This window comes from Microcebus murinus, chromosome 10, assembly GCF_040939455.1.
Source record: "Microcebus murinus isolate Inina chromosome 10, M.murinus_Inina_mat1.0, whole genome shotgun sequence".
NCBI lineage: Eukaryota > Metazoa > Chordata > Mammalia > Primates > Cheirogaleidae > Microcebus > Microcebus murinus.
Window position 1 is genome coordinate 61,813,312 of NC_134113.1, and position 18,049 is coordinate 61,831,360.

The 18,049-nt window shown below is 40.3% G+C and overlaps 1 protein-coding gene across 30 annotated transcripts in view; it reads right to left on the reverse strand.

Moving 5' to 3' along the window:
- The window catches only part of R3HDM2 (R3H domain containing 2), a 145,561-nt gene that overhangs the window by 22,576 nt on the left and 104,936 nt on the right, over window positions 1-18,049 (reverse strand). For 14 of the 30 annotated variants that reach the window (XM_012777038.2, XM_076007424.1, XM_076007425.1 and 11 more), the window contains 11 exons: window positions 17,606-17,650; window positions 15,237-15,323; window positions 14,587-14,713; window positions 13,633-13,711; window positions 12,905-12,964; window positions 12,202-12,342; window positions 11,662-11,770; window positions 8,850-8,945; window positions 5,916-5,947; window positions 5,764-5,817; window positions 885-1,117 (listed from right to left, as the gene is read on the reverse strand). In XM_012777038.2, the coding sequence (XP_012632492.1) occupies window positions 885-1,117; window positions 5,764-5,817; window positions 5,916-5,947; window positions 8,850-8,945; window positions 11,662-11,770; window positions 12,202-12,342; window positions 12,905-12,964; window positions 13,633-13,711; window positions 14,587-14,713; window positions 15,237-15,323; window positions 17,606-17,650 (1,063 nt within the window). The remainder of the gene's footprint in view (window positions 1-884; window positions 1,118-5,763; window positions 5,818-5,915; window positions 5,948-8,849; window positions 8,946-11,661; window positions 11,771-12,201; window positions 12,343-12,904; window positions 12,965-13,632; window positions 13,712-14,586; window positions 14,714-15,236; window positions 15,324-17,605; window positions 17,651-18,049) is intronic. The other 16 variants (XM_076007410.1, XM_076007411.1, XM_076007419.1 and 13 more) reach the window with 7 other exon arrangements.

Below are 18,049 nucleotides of genomic sequence, written 5' to 3' on the forward strand. Positions count from 1 at the left end.
AGGGTGGTTACAGGGCTTTCGTGAGTGTTTGCTCCTTCCAGCCACTGAACTCCAGAGAAGCCACCAGAGCAACACCCCTTTAAGTTCTAGCCTACTGGCTGCTACCAACTAATAACAAACAGCTAAACTCTGTGGGATCCCTCTACTCTACAAAGCTTCTTTATAATCTTCAGGGACATAGAATGAAAGCAGCTACAATTTTCATTTTAGTGTATAACCTGAACCTGGGCTGATGGGGATTTCCACCTTAGTCAAAAGTCAGATGAAATAATCTAATCCCAATAAGCTTCTTTTTGAGACAGAGTCTGGCTCTGTTGCCCAGGCTGGAGTGCCATGGCATCAGCCTTGCTCATATCAACCTCAAACTCCTGGGCTCAAGCGATCCTTCTGCCTCAGCCTCCCAAGTAGCTGGGACTACAGACATGTACCACCATGCCCAGCTAAATATATATATATATATATATATATATATATATATATATATATATTTGTCTGGCTAGTTTCTTTCTGTTTTTTAGTAGAGATGGGGTCTCACGCTTGCTCAGGCTAGTCTTGAACTCCTGATCTCAAGCGATCCTCTTGCCTCAGCCTCCCAGAGTGCTAGGATAACAGGTGTGAGCCAACACACCCGACCTCAATAAGTTTTTTTTTTTTTCAATCAGGGCAGAAGGTTTGAAAAAAATTGGGAGAGGGGACTAGATACAAGAAAGGACAATGGATCTAAAAAATCAAATCCCCCTCCAGCTGTGTTAGGTTTCTGGGAAACTATACTGGAACAAGTATTTTATTAAAAGTAAATATCAGTAATATGACAGTTGATTACACAAGCAAGAAGACAAACAAGAAAGGATAGACATGACATGGAAGGAAAGAAGCTGTAGTACCTGGCCTGGAGATCCTTCCTGCACTGCCACCTTTACTGCTGCCAATGCTGTCGCCTCGGGTGAGGATAGAGATTCCACTGAAGCTGCTTGCTTTGGTGACAGGGGGTCGCATGCTCCGGACAGAGCCATCAGAGTCTGTGCTGCTCCAAGGCCGTGGCTCCAGGGATTTGAGTTCGCTGTCTGTGCTGCTCTGGCGGCTACTTGAGGTGCGGCTCAGCCCTTCACGGTTCCCCCTGCAGAGACCACAGTGGTCAGAGCACCCCCCACCCACCATTTTAGCAGAAGGGCTAGGAGAAAGTTCATTTCTATTCTCTCAATAACAAAGAAAGGGTGAGGATTAGGGGGAGGATGGACACTGACTTCTTGTTAGTTGGTTGGCCAACTAAGACTTGATGGGAGCAGACAGAACAAGATTTAGTACAGTAACAAAGAACACAGAGGCAAATCTGGAAGACAGTGAACTGGCAATTAATTCAATACATCAGACCAGAGGTGGATGGGAAACCACATACATGATGCTGAGATTAGCTGTGGTCTCTTCCCCACCCCGAGGGGAATCCCACACATGCAGGGAATAGTGGGGAACATGGGGATACCAGTTCCTTCTGGGAGTTCTTACAGCAGAAGGACTCCTAGAAGTTACTATTGCCAGAGGGCAGAAGTAGCCAACGACATGGGTAAATCCCACAATAGGTCTTCCACATAACATGTGTCAAGCCAGCAGAGGTGCTGTTTATGGACATCTTTCCAGGTGTTGGAAGAAGAGTATAGTGGACTAAAGGAGCACTCTGGAAATAGTTTGAAAATCTGGAGTTGACCCAACCTGTTTTGTGGAAGTTCCATGTTAGTGTCTGGGAACAATTGGTTCCAGGGTCTCGAAGGGCTGAAGTCCTCAGCAAGATCAAGCAAATATGCTCTTGGGACTCAGGATGGCAAGGTGCAGGAGGTTTACTGGGCCTAATTGCCTCCATATTCATAATCCTTTTGCCCTAGGCAAAGCTATTAAGAAAAGGGGTTCTTCTTCTCTTATCTTGCTCTGGAAACATCAGGGTTATCTTGATGTTACAATCACTGTCTATGATTATAAACAGCTGTATGCCTCAAGATAGTGAGGTTGGCCTGAAAACCCTATCTTGTTGAGCTCTTACTGCTGCTTAATCAATAAGCAACCAAGAGCCAGCAATTTTAACACCCCCACCCCCAACAACTAATGACCTAAGGAAACCAAATGACAACAATTACAAAGATTTTGGTATGTATACTAAGAACAATTAAGCAAAAATCACTGTAGTTTGGGCTCCCTCCTTTTCACCACCATCCTGGCAAAAGCAAATAGAAAACCCCATCCCAATCTCCTTAGCTCTAAAGGCACTAGGCTCAGAATTATTCTAATAAAGAAAGGTGTTTCTCTTAAGTGGATTAATATTAAAGAAAGCACCTTTCTTTATTAGAATACCTACTCCAAAGGTACTGTAGGGAAAATGAGCAAAATACATACTAGGGTCACTTTTTTAGTTTTTAGCCAAGCCAACCACAGTGAGCTAAGAACACACTGGCACAGCTGGTAAGGAACCTGCTAATTCTTCTCTGCAACCCTAAGTAAGTGTGTGAGTGTGTGTGTATGCATATATATGTGTATACACATACATACACACATAAAAAATGTTAATGCTTCTCTGTATATAGTTAGAATAGAGTAGAAAATATTCCTGTTTCCCCAAAACTTTACCCCTTTCTCTTAGAATGTCAAAGTAGAATGGGAAACAAGAAAGAAGTATACATTAGGTACTTACTAGGAACAGAATCAGACCTGAAGTAAGAGCCAATAGCTCTGTTTCAATGGACAAAGGCAAGCATACTGAAAGGGCTCAATAAAAATGCACATGTTTCTGGGATAAGGGGATACAAAAGTGGCAATGGATGAGGCTGCTCATTAGACACTAAAGCTTGAATTCTGCAAGACAAGTCCTCATAACCTTTTCCACCTAAATCAAACACTTTGCTATCTATTAGAGTAATCCTGCCATTCACCTTCTCTTGCTACCAGAGGTAGACAGGGAACAGGCAACTTTAAACCAACCTTGGGGAAGCTAGGGCAAAATGGCAGCACTTCTGTACTCATACAGTTCACCCAAGGCAGTGATGACCAAATGCTCAAAATGTGAACCGTTTGATGATCTTTGGACTAAACTGGTTTAGGACACTATTCCCCTGAGAGTTAGAGAAACTAAATTAAATCTTGGCAGGAAAAGAGATCAGTTTTCTGTCTCTATGAATAAATCTAATCAATCTCTTGTCATGTCTTTATACTTCATTCAAAAGAAGGCAATTAGGAAAAGCTATTCAGATTCAATTCTAAGCACTGAACTGGGTTGTGTGTGCTGGAGAGATGAGGGTAAAGGACAAAGAATATTCACACCTCATTCTCCTATAAAATCAGAGTTGATTTAGCTTCTACAAGTAGATTTAGTGTTGAGTCTGGGATAACAGTAAGCCTCACTGTGGCTTATTTATCAATGGAGTAAAATTTTCCAAAGAGCTGGGAAATTGCCATAATTATTGCCAAAGTGGATGACAGAATTTGATATACAGGTATTTGTTTCATAAACATAAACTGGGGCAGAAAGGTTATGAAGCAGTTAGCCTAAGCAACATAGCGAGACCTCGTCTCTATAAATAGAAAAAGTAGCCAGGCATGGGGGTGCACGCCTGTAGGCCTAGCTACTTGGGAGGCTGAGGCAGGAGGATCGCTTAAGCCCAGGTGCTTGAGGTTGCAGTGAGCTATGATGATGCTACTACCCTCTAGCCCAGGCAACACAGTGAGATCCTGTTTCAAAAAAAAAAGCACTTAGAGAAGATCAGCTTCTGATCATTATAGCTGTGGACTAGTATCCAAATAAGGGGAAAGTTACCCCCTTAAGAGCCCATGAGGCTGCATTTTGGATAACCTAGATCTGTAATCAAAGCTCAGTTTGAAAAGTAACAGCTTAAAAGGAAGTCTGGAGAGGAGAGGGCTGTACCTGCTCGCTAGATCCTTCAAGCTATTATCTGCACAGTTTGATACTCCACAGCATTAATAAGAGCATCATTCTTAGCAGTGAATCTGGATTAGGACTCTGAATAGAACACTACTCAGAGAGGATGGAGTGACATTTGTAGAGAGCTGGTATGGTGTAGTGAAAAGAACACTGGACAAAGAATGAGCTCCAGTTTTGACATTAATAGCCATGTAAATGGGCTAGCCACTTAATCTCTGTTTTTGATTTCTTAGATGTAAACTAGCTGATCAAATCAGGATGTTGAGAGAATTGAATCAGATAAAGTATCCTCTGGCAACTGTAAAGCACTGTACATTAATTCACACACAGGAGTTGGCTTAAAACTCCTTTTATTATAGGTATTCTGGGATGATCTATGATCCTGAAGTGTAGACTGGAGCAGGAATTTTTTTTTTTTTTTTTTTTTAACGTGGTGGGATTCTATCTATCTCTACCACCACTACCAATGCAAGGCCCTCTCTGCCTGGCGTTTTCAGATGGACCTAAGGACAAAATAGCCTAGGAAAGAGATGGAACATCCTCCACATCAAGAACAGGAAATCTCACTATCCCAATTTCCACATAGTTTGACTAGCTTTAGAAAGGACAATAGGGAAGGGACAACTAAAGTAGAAATGAGATCTCCAATTTGAGTTAGTCAGCTAGTCCCTTTCAAGTATAGTATTCAAAAAGAGAAACATTTTGGAAAGGGCTAGACATAAATCCTAGTGCTAAATACTTAGATTCTCTGTATTCTATAGTGTTTCTATTGGCAAAATGGGAAGAATATACTTAAAATGAGTTGGTACCAGGACAGGGCCCTAAAGTAGTGTTTCTCTCATCACTGCCTTGTATTATCCTCTGGGGTGGGACTGGGAGACTGAAATGAATGATTCTTATAATTGCTTTGTGGGAAAATGGAGAATATTAGGCACTGGGGATATTAATACAGCAGCTTTCACCAGCATTAAGAGCAAGTAATGGGCCAGTGGAGTGGCTCATGCCTGGAATTCTAGCACTGCTTGAGCTCAGGAGTTCAAGACCAGCCTAAGCAAGAGTGAGACACCATCTCTACAAAAAATAGAAAAATTAGCTGGGTGTGGTGGCATGAGCCTATAGTCCTAGCTATGCAGGAAGCTGAGGCAGGAGGATTGCTTGAGCCCAGGAGTTTGAGGTTGCAGTGAGCTACAATAATGCCACTACTACACCCTAGCTGGGGCAATGGAGCAAGATTCTGTCTCCTAAAAAAAAAAAGTAATGGGAAATCATATAAAGGACATACTTTAAGTCCATTCTAAGGCAGACATGTCCTTTAGGGCTTTTCTGAGGTCATCGCACACATTATATTGTCTCAAAGAGAAAACTGCATAAACAGAGGTGTTTATGTATGTTTCTATATATGTATATGTACTATTTTTTCTTAAAGATATGAAACATTCCTAATGCTGGGTCAGGGATAAGCTCTCTACATCTTTCCATAGATTTAGAAAAGGTAGCCAGAAGACACCCATTCTTTTACCTTACTATAAATATGTCTGTGTCTAAAAAATGCCCAATTTCAGCAAACTTCTGGGAGGGAGCAATGCCTATCCCAGACACACCTATTTGGTCCCCTTCACCACCTATTTAGGACTCAAAATGAAATTGGTAACAATAAAAATGAAGTCATCGAGCAGGAGCCATTTTTTAATGGGGAAAAATTTCCAATGTTGCAAAAACCACAAATTTAATTATTCCACAAGCAGCCATGCATGGAGCAAACCCACTCCGCTGAAAAGATTACAGCAAAACAAAATAAAATTAAAAAATAAAAAGAAGAGATATAGATCACACAGAGGTACCTAAAAATCTGCCTTCTCTTGTGAGAGCTAGAAGAAAAGGCTTCTTTGGAGAGTCTGTTGGTTAACATCAAAGAAAAGCATCATTACAGGATTATATTAACCTCACTGACAAAGCTCAATGAGAAGCAGGGAACATGCTAAGTGGTACTAACCTGATGTCATTTAGATATCCGTTCTGGCCAGTCTAGGTGAAGGGGAGAAAATGGAAAATAACTTATAAGAAAACAGCATGGCATAACCGAAAAGGATGTCCATGATGCTATGAATACCCAAAGTCCTCAAACCAAAGCTCACCCCACCAACAAGGAGAGAGGGAGCAGGGACAGGATGACCCACACCCACACACCCAGTCTGACTTCTCACCTTTCATGGGAAAGAGCATTTGGCGTTTTTAGTCTTCACAGAGGATTTAAAAAGAGAGGTTGATAAAGGTAGAAGTATGGAAAGGAGGAAGAGGAATTATTATCCTAATAATTATTTCCTTTTTAGCTCTAAATTTACTGGTCTAGAGGGAAGCTAGAGTAATAATTGGTGTGCTTGGTCCTAAAGAGTGTATTCAAAGGAAGGGAAAAGGGAGACAAGAGAAAGAAACATCATCTTTTAGAAATCATCCTCAATGGCTATTTCATTTCTATCTTCTACACTGGCCAAAATGAAAGACATTCTGACTTGAGACCCAAAGAAGGTGGGATATTGGGGAAGCAGGTACTTTTTAGAGCCTAGAAAAAAATGAGAAAATTAAAAGCCTGAAACGTTCCCCTTGGGGATCATTTCCTGACAACGCCACTGAGCTGAGTGAAGTAAGCATTGTGGTGGACTCCCAAGCCTTAGAAAAAGGTAATAAGAGTGTCCAGCTGCTGAGCAGAATGGGCTCCATGCAGAGCAGAGCCTATGTTGGGCAGCATTCTCAATACACAGCTCAGGCTCCAGAGAAGGCTGCAGCAGCTGCATTTCCATCCAAACACCCTTCTTGCCACTTCCCTTTCTTTCTGGCCAGCCAGCTGCTCCCACTCTCATTCCCCAGACCTACAACTCTACCCTTAATCAGCTGCCTTTGACTGGCCAGGCTCCTCTCCACATGGAATCTTTGGAGTATGATGGGCTTTGGCTATTGTTCCTTGTCTAGAACTTCTGAGAGTCCCGATGCCTCTACTACAACAAGAGTTAGGAAGTGCTAAAATGAAAGTGATAAATCCACAAGGATTTAACAAAGAATGCATATATTAGTAGAGGCTTTAGAGACTAGAAATCAGGAGGAAAAAAAGGAGAGAAGAGCTAATTTGCCTTTGTTATGGTCGTCAGTAGATATATTCCAGTGTTGTGAATTAGCTCTAATACCCTATTACAAGTCATCTGTGCTTTCAGAACATCTGTGGCTTTGCTAATGGCTGCTATAGAGGGGCAGTCATTTTCCACATGTAAGTGAAGTGGAGGAACATATCACATAGTTAGCTAGGCTATGATGTCACTAGCACTTCTTAATCTAAAGAGCCCAGAGCACAGCAATCTATTGAGAGGTAGTATACATTAGGGGTTAAGAGCATGGACTCTGGAGCTACACCGCCTAAATCCAAATATCTAGCTCTTTTGCTAACTAGTAATGTGACCTTAAGCGGTTACTTAACCTCTCTGTGCCTCAGTTCCTTATTTATAAAATGGGGAAGATAAGGTAACCTACCTCATAGGCCTTGTGAGGATTAAGTGAGTTAATCTATGTAAAGTGCTAAGAACAATGTCTGAAATATAGTAAGTGCTATATAAGTGATTGCTATTGTTATCCACCAACCTGCTCTGTCCACAATTTAGGGTCATCACTGGCCACAGTCATGTACAAATGACATCTCTCCTCTCATTCCACCCAAATGGTTTGTAGGTAAAGGTAGAGAACTTTCTTTGGGCTATGGTTGGATAATTTGGAGGATGGACTTTTCTGACTCAGAATGGAAGTCTATATAACAGAAAGTAAGAAGATTCCTTCTCCTTGGACTTTCAGCCAGAAGGCTTGTCGTGTATCAGTCCCCAGTGAGAATCTCTGGAAGAACCTGGGTCTCCTGAGACAATGAAGCAAGTACATAGAGGAATTCAGTTTTTAGCTGGAGACAATATTTTTCTGGGTGAGGTGATGATGAAAAGAAATATATTTTTTTTGTCCTGCTGAGAAAAGGGAGAGTGGGGGAATGGGAGGAGAGCAGTGTCCATTTAAGTATATTGATTATAACTGACCATCTTTTGAGAACAGAGGGAGAGTGGCTTTCCCTTCTTTGCTACTAGTCTGTGAGATGGTGCTGCTATCTGGATCCTACATTTGCTGGAGATTTGTTCCTCTCTTGACTTTCCTGAATTTCTGCCATCTTTTTCTTCAATCTGGTGGCCAAAGGCAACCAGACACAGAGGTACCAAGTATATTTGATATGGCCCACAATTATTAAGAATAAAGTTGTCTAAGCTGATTCATGTTGGCTGTTGGCCCAAGGAGCCAGTTCTGTTCTAGGAGGCAAGGTAAGAAATATAGGAAGAAAGAGACTTCCTATTCAAGTAGAGACTGGAGGGAATAGTGGTACCCTCTGTGCATGTAGAATGTGGAGCTCAAAGAGGATGGATGCCTTACCTATGCTCTAACAATAACCAACATAATTTAAAATCAAGGCTAGTCAAAAAGATGAATGTATAGCCTGTGTGAACACTATGCCTTCCACTTAGAAGCAAAGATGCCTAAAATGGATAGTGGGAGTGAAAGAGGGTAAGCGGGAGGAGGGTTTCACAGGCAAGATTCAGGGCCCATCCACAAGCCCTGCCAAAACCATTTCTATTTTCAGTCTAGTCATATTTACCAAATTCAGCCACTCCAAGTTTTAGTTCTCTTTGTGCACCATATGGCAGAATGTATTAAAAATAATAAAATGACTATCTGCAGCTTCCCAATAAGCCACCTTTAATTTTAGAGATAAAATCTGGGGCTGGCTGATTTTGGTTAAAAAAACAAACAAACAAACCCAAAAACATTTATGGAGGGTTCATTCCATTCACAGTTCCAAAGATTAAGAGCTAAAAGCTATGGGCTGACAACTCTCAGATGCTACACTTACCTCTCGGGCAAATATTCTCTCTCGGACCCTTTGATATTCCTCCTCTCTCTCTTCTATTGACTTGCTCCTCCTTCCATCCTGCAATGGAACTCTGATCTAGATCGATGAGCAGAATTAAGCTAGTTAAGTTCTCCTCGTACTGCAAGCTCACTGCACACCAGCAAGGAAGAGAAACCGGGAAAGTTTATAGTTGCCATCAAAAAAGTGGAAAAAAAAAAGAAATAAAATTCCAGTCCAGGACAGGTTTCACTGGGTACATCTGACCATGCAGTTTTGGAGATCAGGTTTTCTGGATGGTTGGGGACTCCATCTCCCCACCCCCAACCCCCCAAACTATCAAGAATGACAACTATAAGGACTGGGTTGCTTCCCTATAGTAATCAGGTACCCTCCAGTCAGTAAGGATCAAGAAAAAAGCCCTGAGAAAATAAACAACATTGCTTTAGAGGGAAAGCAAGGGACAGAAGGAAACCAGAGGGAGAAGAAACAGGTAACATAGAGGAGGAGGTTTACATATCTAGCACCTGACATTATTCCTTCTTTAGTTATTAATGCCATGGCCTGAAGACCCAAGTCACACATAGCTCAGCAAAGAGGGCCTTGGAAGTGAAATCCCAAGGGCGAAGCTAAACTGGAAGCCTAAGCATTCTTTTTCTCATTTTAACTGAAGAGAAAAAGAGAAAGAAATTACAGAAATACAGAAGAAAGAACAGAGTAACACAAAGAGAAGAAAAAGGAAAGGAGAATAGAATAGGAAGAAAGATGGACAGAGTAAGGAACAGACAAATAAGGTACAGTGGAGTGAGGGGCAAGACAGAGAGATAGAAAGGAAAGAAGGGAGTGGAGGACAGAGAATATTACATTCTCTGGAAAATGTAGTGAGGTAACTAGAAGGGATGGCTGGGCAGATCACCACCTCTGACTGGACTACCACCTAACTCCCCATCACTGCCTTTCCTCTCTTGGCTTATGATTGTGAATGCTGCCTGGGGTAGGGTGTAACAGAGTATCTTTTTCCATAATGCTCATGAAGGCAATGAGTTCAGGGAGAAAACTCATCAAATGACTGTCATCAGGTTATGAAAGATTCTCACCTCCAATACAGAGGCTTTGAAAGCTTCAGATGAAGCAACCAAGGAGACTGCTGCTCTAGGCTGATCTTCACCAATCTCCAGAGGTAGCCATGACTTCAGGAATATCAACTTCAACTAGATTTAGTTCTCACTAGCCTTAAGAACATAAATATTACTAAATGCTCTTTTATAAATTCCACTCCAAGAAGACATAAGACCTCAAGGAGCTATACTTTCCTCAGCCCCTAGCACTGTGAAGTCAATGGCAGAATAGAAAGAGCATAATGGGCTTTGCAGTCAGGCAGAATTTGAGTTCTGCCACTTCCCAGTAATGTGACTTTAGGCAAGTAACTTAACATCTCTTAGCCTCAGTTTTCTTACACGTAAAGTGGGGATAATAACCCTCATCTACATCGGATTGTGAAGAGAACTAAAAGAGATAATGCATAGAACATGTTTAGAACAGAGCCTAGTCCAGGGAAAACACTCAATAAAATAGCAATTACTGTGCTTATTATTAATATCACAGACAGACAGAGTCTGTCCTATACAGAGTCTATCCCTATTATGGATCAAGCCTGAAGCTGAGAGATGAAAAGTTCACAATAGGGACAGATTCTACTCTGCCCCAATGTGCCTCTAGGCCTGAGTAATTCCTGATCCACAGAAAAATGGCATTGGGAAAATGGAGAGAAGGGCATCAGGATGGAAAGGCTCTTTCTTGTTTTTGAAATTTTGTCTTTTTGTATGTTTGTTTTCAATCAGACCCAACATGTTTGTCCACAATAGATAATAGCACTTTTCTCAAAAGAACTCCCTCAGATACTCAAGTAGCAAGCAGGAAAGGTCCTGGTTTCAAGACCATACAATATCCCAAGAAAATCAATTTTGACTTTAGAGGTAAGATATTATTAAAATTATCATTAATTAGCTAGCCTCATATTGGTTCCACACAACCACGCTCTTCAAATCTAATCCCCTTTAGAGGCCAAGCAAAAGCAGGCTGGATCTAAACTCTCTACTTAGCCAGGAAAACTGACCCCCAAATGATCACTTACTATCCAAAGGGTGGACTAGAGGCCAGGGCAACAGCCAGGCCCGTAAATAAAAGGACAGGACAGGTTGTTCACTTCTTACTCCCATAACAGTGGATCACAAAGAGGCTATTGCCTGAGGTTCCCAGCATCAAAAGTCAAATTAACTCACTCACCTTCGTGGAAAGCCAGGAAAAGATTAAGGAGTTTGCAGAAAGGGATCAGAAACACCTTTATAACTGGGTAAATTAGATCACAACTTTGCCAGTTCAGGGCTAGCCCTGAGCTAGGATAAGAGTAGAAGTGGGTTAAAGTAGCTTTTTGTGGTTCCCAAAGAAATTCCTAACTATTAAAGAAAAAAAAGAATGAAACCATCAGCTGGATCAAGGCTAAGGCCGGGAGGGACCTTGCTTTATCCCAAATGATGTGGCATTAGAAATCAGCGGCAGACTTAAGGAGTTCTAAGCCAAATGAGATTACCCAGCAAAACTCAGCACCATGTCTCTCTGGGGCTAAGAGGGTGGCATCCAACTCAGCAAGTGAAGTCAGTCCTCAACATTAAGCCAAAGCCAACTCAGTATAGCTCAACATATTTTTCCAGACTAAGATATTCTGAGTTTTCTCTATCCCACAAAAATTCTTCTCCCTTCCCAGTTTCTCTTACTGCAATCTCTCTCCATAGGCCCACCCCTTTCCATTCTTCACCTGGTTATCATCTCGGTCCATACTGGCATCGTCTCTCTTGAGAATGAATCTCTGTTGAAATTCTGTATTCTTCTCATCCTTTATATGTTCTGAGAACCTCTGTTCAGGGCTGGGATTTAGAGAAAAATGTGGAAGGAAGGGAGGACAAAAACCCTTTTGTTAGGAAGCAGACCTCCTATATATATAGCTCTCCTAAATTCCACAACTCAAAGATTCAGGGAATTTCTGGATTCAGGCATCCACAAAGTCACATGAAGGTTTTAACAAAATCTTCAGACTCTGTTCTTTTTCCATCTATAACTTCTCTTCCTCCAAAGTTTTTACCTGTCCTATCAGTGAAGGTGAAGAGAGGCTAGGACTAGCCTTCACAAAACACCAGTGCCTCTAGAATCTATCTCCAAGGCCTCACAAAGAATAGGAATTGATGCTATAACCCCTTCACTCCCTCCCCGGAAGAGACTTCTTGACCTTAGACCTTCCTCTTCCACCCCAGCAGGTTATCCCAGGAAAGACTTCCCAATCCGTAGTTTCCTCCCTTACATTCTTGTGTTACTGGTTTTGTTGATGATGACAGCTTTCCCAGTTTGATCAACATTGTGGTCCATCCCAAAATAGGCAGCTACCCGATGTAATAGCATCCGGTGATATGAGGTCATCTGAGGGAACTTCTTGAACTGGTTACTGAAGGGAAACCCAGGGGAAAAAAGTGAAATAAGACAAACAATAGCAATAACAGCCAATTGTAATTTTTCTTCCAAGTGTCCAAAGTATTGAATTTTTAGGAGAAACAGACATAGTATATGGAAGATATTTACTCAATGGGAACCAAAAAGGTTTCTCTCAGCTTCTTTATCTACAGTATTTTGTAGATCACTCTGATCCACAATCCTCATTAAGACTACTTATTAAGTCCTAGGTCCCAAGCACTTGGATGATGTTCAACAAATTGAAAGAGGAAAAATTTAAGAATAGTAAAATCTGGGACATGGGCTAGCTGCTAAAAAGATATAAATTCTTTTTCAACTCAAGTCTATGCAATAACTTAAAAATCTCACTTTGTTTTCACACATATACTTTTAATCCATTTTGACTGTTTCTCCCTAACTCCTTTTGTTCCCCAGTAATTACTTCAAAATTCATACTTTAAGAAACAAATGAAAGAGGGATGTCCTAAAATTGTATCTACATTTCTTTCCAGTGCCCCCTCCCACCTCTAAATGCGTATTTCATACAAGTAACTTACTTGTTGTCATTAATAAATTCCAGAATCTCCTGTTCTAATTTTAGCAGCATCATTCTGTCCCTGTTTAAAAAAGATTAAAACAAAACAAAACAAAAAGCAGCCCTCCCATAGACATTGAAAACAGAGATTAAAAACATAGCTTGTGCACTATAGAAGTTAAGGGAGGGATATATCCAAACCTCAATAATGGAACATCATGCAGAGGGGCTGTTAAGCCTCACCAGCCTGTCTTATGGTATTTTAAAAAAGAAAAACAACCCAAGTATAAATTTGCAGATCCTTCTTAATCATGTACCTTGTGACACCATATCAGAAATCTAATTTTATTAGCCATATATTCATATAAACACATACTTTAAAATTATAAATCTAATCATTATTCTATATTCCATCTGGTTATTTATAGATTTTAAAGCAATTATAATTTAGCTTATGTACAAATCAATTATTTTTTTCTTCTGTGCTTTTTAATCAGTATACTCCCAAATTTTCATATTTCTTTATCTCTGCATTCTTGTTCCACAGAATTTTTCTCAACTCTTCTGAAAGCAGAAACCTTAATGTAACAGTATTGTGAATCCCTCACAAAATATAAAACTAAACTTGAAAAAGACTGGGGAGGGAGGCATCCTGAATTCGATAATGTAAACAATCTGTGAAGCTGCTTGGCCTCTTGGAATCCTGCGGGTCTCTATCCCCTTTTCCTCTTATACCAATCATGTTATTACCTTGGGTTTTTTTTCAGTGTATTTACAAGAAATTCATGTAGGTCTATTCCAGTAGAGTCCGTATATTCTTGGCTGGAATCTAGAACCACCACAACAAAAGAAATTTAAAATAAATGAAACTGTCTTGTATAGTATCTAAGCCTAAGCAGAAGCCCACAACCTAATCAGGAGAGATGAAAATAGGAAAGTAAAATCAAACTTTAGGAGTTTTAGCTTGAAACCCAAAATGACCTTGATGTGCTAACCCCCAGCCCCCTAAATTCCCCATCAAAATAACAGAAGGAAGAATCTGGGCCATAGTGTTGTATCAATACTACACTGAAAAGCCACCAATCATCAATAAGTATTTATTAATGCCCTGAACAAAGCAAAGCACCTTTTATTCTAGTTAAAGAAAATAAATTCCAGGAAAGGGCAGACAGGACTGAATTTTCCAGAATCTCCAAAAATATGCCCAAATATTGATTATTTTTAATCAATCAAGGTTGCCTTTTCTTGTCAACTATTATTTTTATGGATGTCTTTTGGCTACCAACACAAGAGTTTAAAGCCAAAGAGAGTCTAATAATTAGAGGCAGATCTGTATTATTTTTAAAAAAATCACCTTAGCCACCCCAAAACCAAAATACAAATGTCATCTGGAGAATCTGCTACCAGTGATTATCCATGTCACCACTTATTCCAGAGCACAAATAGAACTAGAATTGACTACATTGTTCTCCTATGGGTACTCCAATGCAGTTGGAGTAGCTTTCTGTGGCATATGACCCCTTACATCAGGGTTAAAGAAGTATAGAAAGTAACCTAGTTAGGCATCTTCCCAAGCAACCAAGTCAGCAGGACACTATGAACTGATGGGCCAGTAAGGCCACTGGGTGCCATTCTTCAGCATAGAAGGAAAGGGAACTGCAGAACCAGGCCCTAGGACAGATGAAAGATGGGGAAAGTCCTTACCTCTGGATAGCATCTTCCTTGGGACCTTTTCTTTGTTTTTGTCCTTGTCTTCCTTTTCAGAGACATCTTTTGTGGACTTTTCTTCCTCCTTGTCAGAGGGGCAACTGATGTGCAACTGAATTATATCCTTAAACAAGGGGAAAGAGGATAATCAAAGGGGAAAAAGAATTCTAACTATCTTGCAGCTCCCTTGGAATCTCAAAGAAGGTAAATCTTGAGGTGGCAGCTCCCTTTTATAGAAGAGTATATTTTGTTAATTAAGTTGTTTTAGTTTTGTTCTATCAGGAGGGTAGATGTGAAGCTTTTCCTGCCAGCAATTACAACCTACTACATGAAGAGCTCAAGTTATACTGGCTGTTTTTGGCATAGGAACTGGATGGAAATAGTTCTAACTACAGGAGGGGAAGAGTGTGGGTGGGAAAACAAGATCCAGCCTTGGGATCTCCTTGTGTGCATCATCCTGAGTGGTCAAGATAAAGATCTGCATTTCATGCTCTCATCATGCCCTGCTTTACTGCAACAGCTTTTGTTTTAAAGTATCTTCTACCCAAATTCCAAGCCTGATATTGGTGCTGTGATTGTTATACTACACTTTACCAAACAACTGCCAAGTTCAAAAGCTACTTTACTCCTTCCTGTAAATGACCTACCTGGGTTTCTAATGGCCCATCAGCAAATGGGGTGGAGGATTCTTCACATACTGCCAGGCTGCGCACCAACTTCAGCTTGGAATTAGACTGAAAAAAAAAAAAAAAACCAACCAAATACACATATATCTTATTCTCTTGATGAACATTCAGAAGGATTTCGGCTGAATGAAGAGCATCCTCTTTAGCTTTGTTAGTTGCTGTTTCCATTAAATAGGGTTTTTCAAAAATAGGTCCTACTCACCAGTTTCTGATTCAATTGAAAGAAAATTCTCTTGCTTACAACAGTAAACATGTACAAACAAAAAGACTACTTGGACAGATGGTAGGAAATCATTTCAATTAGCCCTCTTCTCTCTCAGTGTGATTGGAACCCAGTGCTCCAACTTTAGATTCAGAAGTTTACTGAGAACACAGAGCAGCATATCATAGTAGAAAGACACTGGGTTTGAGAGCCAGAAGTCCGAGCTTTAATCTCTGGTTTTGTACTTACAACCTGAGACCCTGAGCAAATTACCTGACCTTTCTGTGTCTCTGTTCTTCCTGAGTAAAACTTCCATAAAAATACTTAGACTGCTGTTGTAAGAATCAGATAATATATAGTATGTAAACATACATTTCATTAAATAGAGCTTAGGATACAGTAGACAATAAATGTTAAATTACTCTAAACTTGAGGTGGCAAGTGTACGGAAAGAAGTGTCTAAGAAAAGAGTAAAGAGAAAGATAAAAACAACTTTATAACACTTGGAATTTAATGCAATAAAAAGTTAATCCACCTGCTTTACTTCTGCTAGCTGGTGAATCCCAAAAAGATCTGAAATCCACTATGCAAATCACTGCTTTCTTAGGGATCTTCAAAGCTAAAAATTCTAGAGTGACTCATTAGAATTAATAATAAAATAAACATTTGCTGAGAGTTCTTATAATAAAACCAAGGTTTACAGTAAATACTAAAGCACAAAACATGTTATATGTGTTCCAGGTAGTGCAGTATAGGAAAGAGAACTTTTTTTTTTTTTTTTGAGACAGAGTGTTGCTTTGTTGCCCAGGCTAGAGTGAGTGCCATGGCGTCAGCCTAGCTCACAGCAACCTCAAACTCCTGGGCTCAAGCAATCCTCCTGCCTCAGCCTCCCGAGTAGCTGAGACTACAGGCATGCGCCACCATGCCCAGCTAATTTTTTCTATATATATTAGTTGGCCAATTAATTTGTTTCTATTTATAGTAGAGACGGGGTCTCGCTCTTGCTCAGGTTAGTTTCGAACTCCTGAGCTCAAACGATCTGCCTGCCTCGGCCTCCCAGAGTGCTAGGATTACAGGTGTGAGCTACCGCGCCCGGCTGGAAAGAGAACTTTTAAGTCTGAAGAAATGACTTCAGGTATACTTCAGCCACTTGCTAATGGATGTCCTCTGTTAAGTCACTCAATCTCTATCTATAATATGGAGATAATAACTGTCTTACTTACCTCAAGAAGTTTGGGAGTAACTAAAGTAGCAGTGAGTACCTTCTCTTTTGAACTTTAACATCAAGTCCGTCACTATGGATAAGGCCATGTAAGGCAAGACACAGAACCAATTTATCATACTTCTTGGCCTTTAAACCCAGGCTATAGACTGCATTTGAAGTTTAATTAAACTCCCAAACTTAATAATTATTTTTCTGGGGGAAGGGGGAACTCTTGTTACTTCTAATGACACTTCTTCCCAATGCAAGAAAAGTTTAAGTATCTTACTGTTCCCCAGCTAAACTAAAGGCTATCACACACCAAGACATATAGTCTTCCCTGATAACTCTGCCTAAAATAATCTGTGATGTGCTAATTTATCATACAGTGATTAAAAGCAAAATCCTCCTCCCTGCCCCTAAAAAGTGAAACATTAAAAAAAAAGCCTATGTTTTTAGGATATCCAAAAATGTTGAGTCATTTCTACTAATGGGACAGGATTTATCTTAAAGGAAAATTTACAGGTAAAAAAAAAAAAAAGGAAATGTGAAGAGGAATAAAAAGACTCATATAAGCAGCCACTCTCCCAGAGAAGCCAGGGGTGAGCAGAGAAACTGGTATCTCAGCACAACCAGTACCAAATTCTCTCAGGCTCTGTGGAAGGCTTCAGCTGGGTAACCTTCCAAGAATCAGAAATAGACTATGCCTGAACTATAATGGAGTAAAATAGCCAGACCTTCCATTAGGAAATGTGTTTGTGTGTGTGTGTGTGCACATGCATATATCCAAGTTCACAATTAAGGTACAAAGTGCAGGCAAGAAAACTGCCTATATAATCCAAATAAACTAGATATTGATGATAAGTCCATTCGTGAAATGTATTACTAATAACACTAGAAAAGAAGCTATACAGGAAGGGCTCTCACCTTGGCTCTTTTCCTGGCATGGCCATGGTTGGATGTCCGCCTCTGCTAGAAGGGGATTGGAAAATAGTAAAGGTAAAGAAAATCAACACTTACGTTAAAAGCAATATATGTTTATAAAGAAAAAGCACTAACCATAAAAACCATTAGAGCAATAGCCAAACCTTAATGAGAACCACTTGGTCTGGGTTTCCCCCTATAACACCAGCAACTATGACATGGAAGAGACCACAGGCCACCTACAGTCAAATCACCATTCACCATGAAGATAAGGAGTAGGAAAACCCTGATTTGTTGGCCTATTTCACAGACTGATAAAAATGACTTTTAGACAAACCAGTTCTATCCAAGAATTCTCTCCTGATTAGAATACTTTTCTAGAAATGTCACTACCGTAGCATGAGAGGAAATGTCACTATCATAGCATATTTTTCTGCCAAGCTTGCT